Below are 12088 nucleotides of genomic sequence, written 5' to 3'. Positions count from 1 at the left end.
CTGCCTGGCAAGCATGATGTCCGGAGTTCGAACCCCGGTACCAAAAAAAATCTTTACCCATTCTTGGCTTGCCATTTTGTGCAGTGTATGGAAGAGGTGAAAGTCCTCCTCAGCTGGGATAAGAAGCAACGTGGCCTAAGGGGCTCACGCTGAAGGCTGACTCACTGATGCTTGTGTGCTTTGCCCTTCTGGGCAAGCTATTCGGCTTTTCGGCTTTGCGCTTCTGATCCCCGCCTGCCACCTCCTACTGTCCCATGTGCTCCTTCCGCGGGTGGAGCGCTGTCCCGGGGAAATCCTCCAGTTCGGTGGGATGGCAGTGGTACCTGAAAGAGCCCCGACTTTCGGCATTCGTACCCGGGTATTTGTCAAACAGCTGAGAGCAATGATTGCTAAGGTTAAAATCCAAGCTTTTAAGCAAAAGAAGAATTCTGGAAGGCTGCGTCCACCCGCGTGGGGCCGCTCCGCAGACCTCAGGAGGCCACGGCCGTTTCCTTACGCGGCGGCCCGAGCTTCGAGCTTCACCCGGGCCTCCTGAGACGGCTGGCGAGCGCGGAAGTCAGAGCCCCGCTCTCTTCCCGGGGGAGATCATCCGCGCCACGCACCTGGGGCCTGGAACGCTCTTTGCGCGTTTCCGTGGGGCAGTGGTCATCATGTTCCCCTTACCCGCAAAAGGTGCCCCGTTCGAAACCGGGCGGGAACAGCTCCGCTTCCTTTTCCCTGACCTTCTTCGCCACACCTAACGCTCCCAGCCCGCGGGCTGCGGAGAGAACCGGGCTGCGCAGCTGCCGGGCCCAGGGAGCGAGCAGCCCCTCCGGCGGCAGTGCGAGCGTCGACAGGGAGGCAACCTTGGGCCCGGCGAAACGGAGCTGTCTGGCCGCCACACGAGGTTAAGGAGATCTTCAAAACTTCAAATCTTTCCATGGAGTCCCGTCCTGGTTAAGGGTAGTTCAGAAATCTTTATATTAAGGGGGGAAAAGGGTCCTCCTAATGGGCCGCTTAGCTCAGTTGCTTAGAGTGTGGTGCTAGTAACACCAAGGTCACGGGTTCAATCCCCTACGGGGGAAATATGTTTTGCTCACTACTTCCATAATTCAATCTTTAACTGGTCAAGAGCAGGCATTAATTATTTCAACATTTTGAAACCTTTCGCATCTGCCACCCTTGTTTTTCCTTAATGCACAGCCGAACTTTTTCTGGTCCCCAAGAGATCACATCTCCCCAGTGTTACTCCTCTTTCCTCCAGGACCAAGGACTGGGGGACCCAAGGTGGGGGCTCCAAGCACGGGGACCCCGACTACATACATAAATGAGTTGACAAGGTCACCTGCAAGATCTAAAAAGTTTAATTTAAAATTCTCCATCCAAATTAGTCGTGAAACCAGACTCCTCAGATCGTCAGGAAGCCCTGCTGGGGTAGAGGAATAATTACTTCCTTCGGGTCTGCCCTGTCGGGACTCAGGTTGGCTTGTTAAGGAAAGTATAAAATAACATAGAACAATTGCCTGCCTGGTTCTGCTTCTGTAACTTACTTCGCTTGCTTCTTTCACTTCTCAGAATAGCAATACCAGATGCTTCGCATTAACCACAAGTTTGTGGGCAGGAGATAAGCAAATGCCTGCAACAGTGCCTAACCGCAACCCCCACCCAAGTGAGGCCCGATGTCCACACCAAGATAACAGTCACCATGCCTCTCGAGCAAAAGTACACGTAGACCCTAAGCTTCTGTAAATCCCATGACCAGACCTAGTTTAAAGTATAAATGTAAGCCTCCACTGTGTCCTGGGGTCCGGCCTTGAAGGCGTGTTCCTGTGAGGCTGGCCTGCTAGCAAATAAATTTTGTTGTTTTTACCCCTGCTCCTCAGTCTCCTGTGAGTTTTTCGGTTACTCCCAGCAAAATCCACAACAGGCTGACAGCTGAGAGCCTGGAGCTGGTCTCCTCGGGAACGGCCGCCCCAGCCTCCCGTGAGCGCCCCACTAGCTGCTGCGTGCCCACCCTGCCTGCCGTCCGCCTTGAGTGCGGGCCTCACCCCTGTGTCTGGCTCACGCCCCGGCTGGTCCCGGGCAGGCGTGGGGTGCGGGCCCCTTCCCATCGCTCTCCCCAGCAGCGCACCCAGAGCCGCTGGGCCCTCCAGCCCCTGCTCCAGGCGCGCTGATTTCAGGGTTCAGCAGCAGCGACTCCCGAGTCTCGGGCGCGGGGGGATGAGTGGGGAGGGGCCCCGCGGGCTGGCCCGAGCCCCCCCGCCCCCAGCCTCGTGCAGCGACCTAGAGGGTCGGGGTCGGCGGAGACAGCCTCTTCAGACTCCCAGGAGACAGGGAGGCGGGGCGGAGGACTCAACAGAGGGCTGGACAGGGGCCCTCGCCGCCGTGGTCCGGACCTTGGCCTTACGAGGCAGCGACCGGACTTGGTCCTCACGGAAAGGGGCTGTTTGACCCTCACCTCACTGCACCCCAACCCCAGCCCCAGCCCTGAAGTCCTCCCAGCTCCGGGGTGCCAGGGGTTACTGCTCAGCGCTGTGGACCCTGAACCCAGAGTCCCGAGTTCGAGTCTCTACAGGCCCGTGGTTTCCTTTATGAGTTTCTCGTGTTTCTTCCCCGGCTAGTGTCTTGAGTCATCCACAAAGGGCTCTTTCTCCTCTATTTCTTAGAGGAAAAGGGAGAACCCCCCAAATGCTGAGGAAACGGGAGCAGTGTCTAGAGGCGGTGCGGACAGCTGGGCCTGAGGAGGTGGCGCAGGAGGAAGTGAGCTGATAGCCCGGGAGCCTGGTCCACCGCGTCTCCTGGGCCGCGGACGCGACCAGCGACACTGCCCTCGAGGGGCCACGGCACGTGCTGCCCGCCCGCCTGCCCGTCCCCGCGTGGAGTCCTCTGGCAACAGAAGACCGGTGACCGCCCCGGGTCCCCAGCGGCTCTCGGCCTGGCCCGCAGCTGGGGTCCCCGGAGAGGGCACGGTTTCCCGGGGGAGGAGGCGACGCACTGCTAATCCACTGTGCTCTGCTCACGTGGGTTGGGCTTCCTCCCTGCAGAGGATGCCTTTCCTTTCTTCTACAGGTCTGGAAATCACCCCTGAGTGCTTTCTCTCTTTCTCTTTCCCCGGCCTTCAGGTAGGGCTCTCCCAGATGGGATGGAAGTTAGTCTGACTCAGAAAATCTAAATTACAGATTTACTGCTTCCTGCTCCTGGCTGCCTGCAGGCAGAGGGCTCCTCCCTGTGATGTCTGGGTCAAGGCCTGGCTCCAAGAATGGACAGCAGTTTGCAAATTACCTTCCTCTCCTTTCACTCCGGGCCAAGTAATTCTTATCTTTCTTTGTTTATTGTCACTACAGAGTGCTTTGGACTCTCCTGTCTTCATTTGCTTTAAAATACTAGTTGGTATGGAAGAGTGATGGAGGAAACATTGACAAAATATTGCTACTTTGCCCAGGCTGGCTGATAGGAATTGAATGCTCATTATACTATTTTTCAAATTTGCATTAAAAAGCTTTTAAACTTTTCACTTGAAAGTTAATTTCAAACTTATGAGAAATACGCAAGAATAAAAGTACAAAGATACCCATAGAGAATAAATAGGCAAATCCTGATAAAAGTATAATCACTTAAGTTTAAGTTATATGATGATCATTTGCTCTTAACTATTGTCTAAAAGTAAAGATATTCTTATAAAACCACAGTATAATTATCAGTCTGACATATTTAATTTGATATATTACTAAATAAATCCCTCATTTGTATTCCAATCTTCTAGCTGATTCAGTAACAGCCTTTACAAAAAGCATTCTCCACTTCCTATAGGATTCAGCATTCTCCTTAGTCCTTGATATCAGCTCCCCCAGCACACACCTAGCCACTGGAAGCAGTAAATGTGTAATTTAGATGTACTGAGTCAGACCTACTCCCATGGCAAGAACCACACAGACAGCAGTGATTCCTGACCTGAGAGGGAAAGGAGGGAGCCCGATGAGGTGGGATTCCTTGTGATTTTATGCTGTCATGGTCTTTGGATGTATTGAACTTCAGCCATAACCAGTTGTTCCAGGCTCAACTTCATCCACCCTGTACCAGCCCCTCAGTCAGCTATCTTCAAAGGTGGCCTGAGTGACTTTAGAGACCATATCCAGGTCCAGCTGTGCTCACTGCCCCTGTGTATCTTTGCTTCTAGGACCTTTTAGCAAAACTATCTAGGAAATACCTGCCTGTGAATACACACACACAACAAATGTACACCCAGCTCTGTGCGCGCGCACACACACACACACACACACGGATGCACACATGTGCACTTTAGTAATCATCAGTTCACAATGAAATGTTTAGCTCTGATCTGTCCCTGACTTCCTTCTCATCTCTTATGGGTATGTCCCTCCCCCCTCAGTGAGAGCCCTGGCTGAAACAACATCAATATAGTTGCTCATGTGCTCTGTTTCATAATACACTACAATATTTCAAAATTGTTTTGTCATATGACAAAGGAAAAATCAATTAGAGTCCAGGATTTGCTTGTAGTTCTCACCCTGCTACAGATACTGTGCTAAAAATAATTTGATTCGTTCTTCCGTATTGAAACATAATTGAAGGTCATTTCTTTCACTTTGCTTTCAGTTTTTCCTCTTTCCATACCAAAAAAAAAAAAAAGGTGTCACTTCGGTTCCCGTATCTGTTCCACCCTCTTGTCCCCCACCCCCAGCACTGCCCCCTTAGCAATTAACTATTGCTTTCTGATTAATCTTTCTATGTGTATGTTTATTATTTCCCCTTCTTTCTTGCATCTTACAAAGTAATACGGTCTTTTGCACTTTGCTTTTTCTTAATTTAACAACTTCACCTGGAAATTGCTCCTTATCAGTTAACAGACCTCTTTCTTCCCTGTTCAGTCTGCTGCACAGCACTCTGTCATGTTGAAGTGGAAGAAGCTGCCAAACATAACTTGGAATGAATAATTACTGTAGCACATCTGTCCGTGAACTGTAAAATACGTTGTTTTTGTGCTCTGTGTAGGCTGTTGCAAAGACCCCGTCTGCGTTAACCTGTCCCCACTTTAAAAAATACTGGGTGGCCCTTCCCCTCAAGTGAGACAGCCTGTTCCCGGAGAGATAAGAAAACAGCCTTGAGATTGTTTATGTAAGCCCCCACCTTAAAGCCATAAAAAGTCCCTCACTGTTTTGACAGCTACTTGAACTCTTTACTCTGTAAAAGGTACCTAAAGGAAAAATTATCTGAACTCAGGGTCAGTCTATAAGGACTCTTTCTTGGGACTGGCCATTGCCTGGCAATAAACTTCTTTCTTATTTTACCCAACTCTCCTGGTCTCTGTAAGATCATTTCGACTCGAAGATTTGCCACAACAATATACTGTAGGTGTCCAACCAATCTCCCATCCCAGTGATATAGGGGAAGAGATGCAACTCCCAAACCTAGTAGATATCCAAAACGCGACTTTGTATTCTCTGAAATCAAAGAATGGATGCTAGGAACAACAGGGGTTAAGAGTAGAAAAATTTATTGGGAGAAAGAAAGCTTCTGCCTAAGAGAGACAGAAGGGGGACTGGAAAGTGGGTTGCTCGCCCACCCCCCGTTTCAAAGATGTTTTATACAGCAAAGCCATGTGGTGAGGCAGGTACAAAGTGGGACAGAACTATAAGACCCAATGGAAATTTACAAGGTGGGCATGAGGTGGGACAAAACCATGACCAATCAATAAGATTACAAGTACAGTCACCCAGGTAATACTGATTAAATGGGGATCCAATGGGAAGACAAGTCACAAGGAATTTCCCATTTAAAATATCAATCACTAAAAAATAAATAAATAAATAAATAAATAAATAAATAAAATATCAATCACTGCTATCCCTGGGGGAAGTAGTGCCTCTTCTTTTTTATAATGCTAATCAGTGAACGCCTCAGTTGTTCTCCAGGTTGGCTCCTGTCTGTGTTGGCTCCCGGAGGGCTGGTGCCTTGAGGGCAGCCCCGTCTAACTGCCTACGGGATCTCTAATTAACTTACCTATCTATGATATATGGCTTGTGTCTAGATGTCCTCATTTAATCAGTATTACCTGGGTGACTGTACTTGTAATCTTACTGGTTGGTCATAGTTTTGTCCCACCTCATGCCCACCTTGTAAATTTCCATTGGGTCTTATAGTTTTGTCCCACTTTGTACCCGCCTCACCACATGGCTTTGCCGTATAAAACTTCTTTGAAACATAGGGTGGGCAGGCAACTCATTTTCCAGTCTCCCTTCTGTCCCTCTTAGACAGAAGCTATTTTTCTCTCAATAAATTTTTTCTACTCTTAACCTCTGTTGTTCCTAGCAGTCATTCTTCGATTTTAGAGAACACGAACTCGTGCTTCAGATGCCTAGCAGGTTTGGGAGTTACATCTACTCCCCTATATCAATCAAGAACACTAGGCCTGGGTCTGGGATTTAGATCAGTGGTTTTGCCACCTGCTGCGCAAGCACAAGGACCCGAGTTTGATCCCCGGTACCAAAAAAAAAAAAAAAAAAAGAACACTAGGCCTTCCTCTTCCTATCTCACCCAAGTTTGTCCATGGACCCCCACTGCATAAACTTTAAAAAATTTAATGCATTCCACTTCCTACAATTTATATTTAATTTATTTGTTTTTTCCATAATTTAGATTTATATGTAGATTTACACATAAATCTAGTGTATGTATGTGGAGATAAAATTATGCCTTTATAATTACTGCCACGTTGCTTTAAAGAAGAGCTCATGAAGCATTCCCATTAGTCTGATCTATATTTTAAGAATCATGGAATGGAATAGAGGCGTGGCATGAGCTGAAGATGCCTGCCAAGCATACATGTAACACAGCCCTCAGAGCGAAGTACAAATACTTTTCCTTCCAATGCAAAGAAAATATAAAACCATAACAGGCTGGAGATTTTCATGTATTCCATTTGCTAGAAAACATGCTGATCCACTGGAAATCAATGGTAAATTTGCCACCTCTTCCCAAATAAGAAGGAGGCGGTGTGCCTTTCTTTTGAAGTGAGAAGGGCAGATATTGGAAGGAAGGATGGGTCGGGGGCTCGCTCTATAGTGGTAGAGCACTTTAGAGAAGCCTTGAGCATCTGCCAGTGATTTTCTTAGTGATGTTTCTGTCTGCCATCCCAGAAAAAGGCTTCCTTTTTTGTGACAATCTAAGCATGAAGATGCTGTTTTTGTCTTTCTTGGTCAGTGTTAGTCACACAAGAAATCAAGTTGGTGATGTTTAAAATTTTCTTACAGTAAAAGAAAAAAAGTAAATTTTCAACAGTCGTGTTGCCATCAACCCCTCTCAACACATCCCTGCTCTCTTCAGCCACATTTATCCCATTGTTCTCGCCACTTTCTGGAGCAGTTCTGAAGTCCTCTTTCATGAGCGCCTTTAGTTGTACCATCCTGACCGCCTCAATATCCTGAAGTAATCCAGTTTACCTTTAATGCTCATTTTGATTTTAGGGAAAAGCCAGCAGTTACACAGTGCCAGATCTGGTGTCTAAGGCAGATGAGGACACAGTGCCATGTTTCTGAGTTCACCTTTTCACTGGGTGACCCTCGCCAGCAGCAGTCACCATATTTTTCATCAAACCTCTAAAGACACGAAAGACTTCCAGAACTGCTTGAGAAAGTGACAAGAATGATAGAATAAGTGTGTTCAAAGTGAGGCAGAATATTTAGAGGGGGATTAATGGCCGTGTGTCTTTTAATGTGTTCGGGTCACTACCATACTTACAGGTCCCATACTTAACTAAGCCGTAGCTCCCCTCTGAGCATCCTAGGGAAGGCAAGTCCCATGGCCCAGAGCCGTCAGGAGGGCCGCAGGGGTCTGACACTCCTTCCTTGCTTGTCAGCTATCCTGGGTGTGGAAGGCCTAAGGAGCAACTCAGATATTTAGAGCCAGACGCACCTGGCACGGAGTTCTACCCTTGGCTCTGTGCAGCAAGGGGGGACAAGTGGAGTCACTAGAGTTTAAATCCCAAAGCTAGCTTTTGTGAACTGGACTGGCATGGGTGAGTTTCTTAACATCTCTCTGCTCCCACGTCCATATGAGTTCCACAGTAATTCCTACATCACAGGTTTATTTCAACAATTTGTTTTTATTTTACCATTCAATTTACTATCGCATGTATTTCTAGTTAGGCTTCTTCCAAGACATTCATAAAATAGGAGACGGGATATTTATTTTTAACTCTCACCTTTTGGAGAGGGTCAGGATGGTAGAAGAGTGCAGGAGATGTCACCGCCCCAGCCAGGCACCTGCTCTGCCCCTTTTCCTGCTCTCTGCGGGCCAAGGCCTTTCGCATTGCCCACTTGGCTGAGGAGAGGGGCCATCTGATGAGGTCACTGAATGAGTGTTTGGCTTGTGGCTGTCCCAGAGCGGTCAGACCAGCAGTGCAGGAGCAGCGGCACGGTGCCACCTCCCTGGCCCCCACCCTGGCCCCACTGTGCCCCACAGAGGAGAAGCCACCTCTCAAAGTGGAGCCCAAAGGAAAGCTCCAGATGCACCTCAGTATCCACCAGGGGTTGGAGAGCAGGTCTCTGCATCTGCGTCCTGGAGTGTGGTCGGCAGGAGGAGGTGACCAGCAAGTCCCCGGCCTGCTCCAAGCCCACAAGGAGACCGGCCCAATGCACCCCTTTCTTGGGATGAGGAAAGGTTCTGGGGTCCGACAGGCCGAGCTCACAGATTAAGCTGGCAGGGGCTCATGGGGCTGGGCTGTTGCCCCATCGAGGTAAAGAGAAAAACAGCACAGAGGAGGAGGAGCCCAACAAGAGCAGACCCTGGGGCTCCCACTGGTCTTCCAGGAAAAGCTGCCTGGAGGTCAAACCCCCAGAGCTCCTGAAGAACCCAATGAGGAGCAAGGAGCGAGGAACTGAGAAGGGCGCACCCCGAAGGACCAAAGACAGGGAACCCTTTCTAGGGCCAAATGAAAGCTGAGATTTAGGGAGAATCTGGTCCTTGTCCCCAAGACACCAGCACCCAGGAGGGGGAGTCACTGCCTCTCCAGTCAGTGACTGCTGGTCCTGTGCCGGCCTCGGCCTCGAGGGTGTGGGTCGGGGCCCCAGGGGACACCCAGCGCTTTCCCTTTGGAACTGAGGACATTCAGAGGATTTAGAGGAAGGGAGCAACTGGCTCTCCACAGCGACACCGGGGCCCTACCCGTGCTCTGAAGAGGAAAGTCACTACTTCTGGTTCTGGTGAACGCCCTCGCTCCCGACTCCTTGGGCTTTGTGGATTTGTACCGATGGAAAACAAACGGGATGGAGACCTGAGAGGATCCCGGCCCACGAAGCCCTGAGGAGGGGCAGAGGTTGCCGGGAGACCGCTGCTGCCCGCACAGGGGGCGGCAGCAGGGTTCCGGGAAGAGGAACTGGCTCTCCCTGAGGAGGAAGGCAAGGCCTGGCTGGGAAGGCCCCGAGGGTTCTGGCCCCGGCCTCTCTCCCAGGTGGTGCGGGGCCTGCTGACCCCACTGGGCGCTGTTCCTCCCACTCCGAGAGCCCCAGAGAGAGAGTGGCCACCTCTGCTGGTGGCCACAGTGACCCCAGGCTCCTCCAACTCCATGGGGGTCACTGATCCGCCAAAGGCAAAAGGTCGAGGGGCCATGCTGCCAAACACTGGGCCCCTGGGTCCCCTCAGGTGGCTCTGGGTGGCAACCTGAAGGCCAGGGCCTGGACTCTCTCAGTCAAAGGCAGAGCCTAGAGGGCTGCTGGCAAGGACCTGCGAGGCAAAGGCGGAGAGCACCCCGCCCCCGAGGGCCGCCTGCGCGGAAATGCTGAGGGCTGGTCCAGCCCGGGGGCTGGGGCACCACTGCTCAGTTCCCAGAAAGGAGAGGGCCACCGAAGCTTGAGGCAAGAGCTGCCTGGGGGACACCTTGTCTCTGCCCATCTGTGGCCCCAAATGCAGGCTGGGGAGCGTCACCTGGGGAAACAGTCAGGCTCGAGGGGCTGAGGGGCAGTGTAGGCAGGTGGGAGTGCAAAAGGGCTGCGGGGGACACAGGGCTCCCCGTGCTTCTAAATCGCCAACACCCCGGACAGGGACGACCTGGACAGCACTAGGAACCTGGCTGCCAACAGTGGCTCTGGGCACAGCGGGCCTGGAAGGAGGCTGCTGGGGTGAGAAAACGAAGCCGGGGTCTGGGGAGAAGCCGGGTGTGGCAGCAACCCAGGGACACTCTACTGGAATCCCGAGGCGGCCGGGCCGCAGGGTCTCGGCTTGTGCCGGCTGGAGAGGTGGACGGGATCCGGCCAGGGGCGACCAGAGCTGCGGCAAGGGCCTTCGGGCGCGAGGCGGCAGCTGCGGCAGGCGTAGGGTAGGGCTAAGGGCGGCAGGCCGCCGGGCCGGGCCTGAGCGCGGGCGTCAAGACGCCTGCTGCTGGGCACAGGGAGAACCTGAGCCTGCAGTCTGACTGCCAGATCGGGCCCCCAAAACTGGCCTTACCAGGAGGCAGCAGAAGTTGCAGGGAGAGGTGCGGGTGCAGAAAGGTGGGGCGCTGGGCTAGCCCGCTACCCCAGACCCCAAACGGAGTGCTTTGAGAGGAGGGGGCAGCAACAGATGGGTCTGGGGGCGGGGCAGACCTGGCAACCCGCGGGCCGGGAGGGAGCAGCTGCGGGCCTGCAGCCCGGAGAGTGGGCGGGAGGGGCCTCTGACCGTGCGTTCCCCGGGGCATGGGCGAGCCCGAAGACTTGTTGTCCAGGCTGCCCAGCTGAGGATCTGAGCAGCGGGTGCGGTTCCTGGGAGAGGACGGGCGATGCATGGGGAGGGCCCGGTGCCAGGCCAGGCCTCGGGGGTGGAGTCTGCGGAGGCCTCAGCCTCCTCCTGCCCGGCTTTCCTCCCCGAGGTCCAGCCTTCATCAAAGACGGGGGAGCCGCGCTCGGGAGGTGGGGTCTCAGGCGCCCAGCACTGGGCGGCAGAGGCGGGGCCTCCTCACTGTGCGGCCCAGGGAGCCCAGCTGTTCCCGAGGACGCGCTGCGCGCTACCGGCGGACTCTCAGACCGGGGCAGACGGCCTATTTCTCTCTTTCTCAGCGGCCACTGTGGGATCTCGGGTGAAAACCTGGGGAGGCCTCTCCTGGCGGGCGCCGGGCAGGGCCGGGTGGAGCTGTAGGAGCTGTAGATCGCGTTCCTCTTGGCGCCGAGGGGGCTTCGGGGTTGAGCGCGGGCCGCCGGCGCCGAGGGGCCCTGGTAGGGGCCCGGGCCTGGGCACGAAGGCGAGGGCGCCCCGCTTCGCCAGGGGCGTGAAGGCCGACGGACGGGCAGCGGTGCGCGCGCCGTTCCGGTCCGAGTCATCGGGAACGTGCTGGGCGAGCAGCTTGGGCTCCGAGGGCCCCGCGCAGAGGATCACAGGCGCCGATGGCTGGGGCGCTCAGGGGGGCAGATCCTGACTGTCACGGGGCTGGGCACGGTCCGCGGGTGGCGCAGGAACCAGATGGTCCGCCGCAGGAAGCCGGCCGAGGGCAGCGCGCGCGCGGCGGAGTCGCGGCCCTGGCACAGGCGGAGGCGCAGCTTGGCCTCGCTGGCCGCCGCGGCCCGAGAAGAAGGACCTGGAGCAGGACCTGGGCCCGGGCGCGGCCGTGGGGCGGCGTGGGCGCAGAGGACCTGCTGGGCGCGCAGCACCTGCTGGACGCGGCCCACCCGGTACAGGGGCGGGGAGCGCGCTCCCGGGCCCTCCGGGGTGTCACAGTGACCAGGAGGGGACCGCGGCGAGGCCGGCGGCCGGCCCAGGACACCGCCCATGTCGCGGCGAGAGGTTCTGCCGCTGGGCTCCCAGCGTCCTCGGAACCAGCTGGGAGAGGGTTGGACCCAGGCGCGAGGGTCGGAAGGGGGGGGACTCGGGGCGCGAGACAGGGCGGTCCCGGCGCTCAGGCCCCAGGCTCTTCCTCCACCCCATCCCCCTCGCCTTCGCCTTCCCCGGAGGTGGTCAAAAGGACATCCGCTCTGCGCACCTGGCTGAACCCTTCCTCTGCGGGACAGTCCGTGCCCTGAGCCATTTCATGATCCCTGTTCTGTTACGAGACAGAGGACACAAGCCACCGACTGGAGAAAATGTTCGCAAGACACGTGTTGAAAATTCACAATAAGTAAAAAAA

The 12088-nt window shown here is 54.2% G+C and overlaps 1 protein-coding gene across 1 annotated transcript; it reads right to left on the bottom strand.

Annotated features, from left to right (window-relative positions):
- Nucleotides 1–7663: 7663 nt before the first annotated feature.
- Nucleotides 7664–11735, bottom strand: LOC101724645 (uncharacterized). Its single transcript, XM_087182552.1, is given in 5 exon segments — nt 7664–9676; nt 10180–10374; nt 10578–10733; nt 11006–11363; nt 11366–11735. Coding segments are annotated over 5 exon segments (1641 nt in total). The 3' UTR covers nt 7664–9114.
- Nucleotides 11736–12088: the final 353 nt, after the last annotated feature.

This window comes from Heterocephalus glaber, unplaced genomic scaffold (genome assembly GCF_053883595.1).
Source record: "Heterocephalus glaber isolate CG9 unplaced genomic scaffold, H.glaber_assembly_v1.0 deba00001472, whole genome shotgun sequence".
Classification (NCBI taxonomy): domain Eukaryota; kingdom Metazoa; phylum Chordata; class Mammalia; order Rodentia; family Bathyergidae; genus Heterocephalus; species Heterocephalus glaber.
The sequence above is the reverse complement of the archived record's forward strand: the minus strand, read 5'-3'. Positions and strand labels throughout refer to the sequence as shown.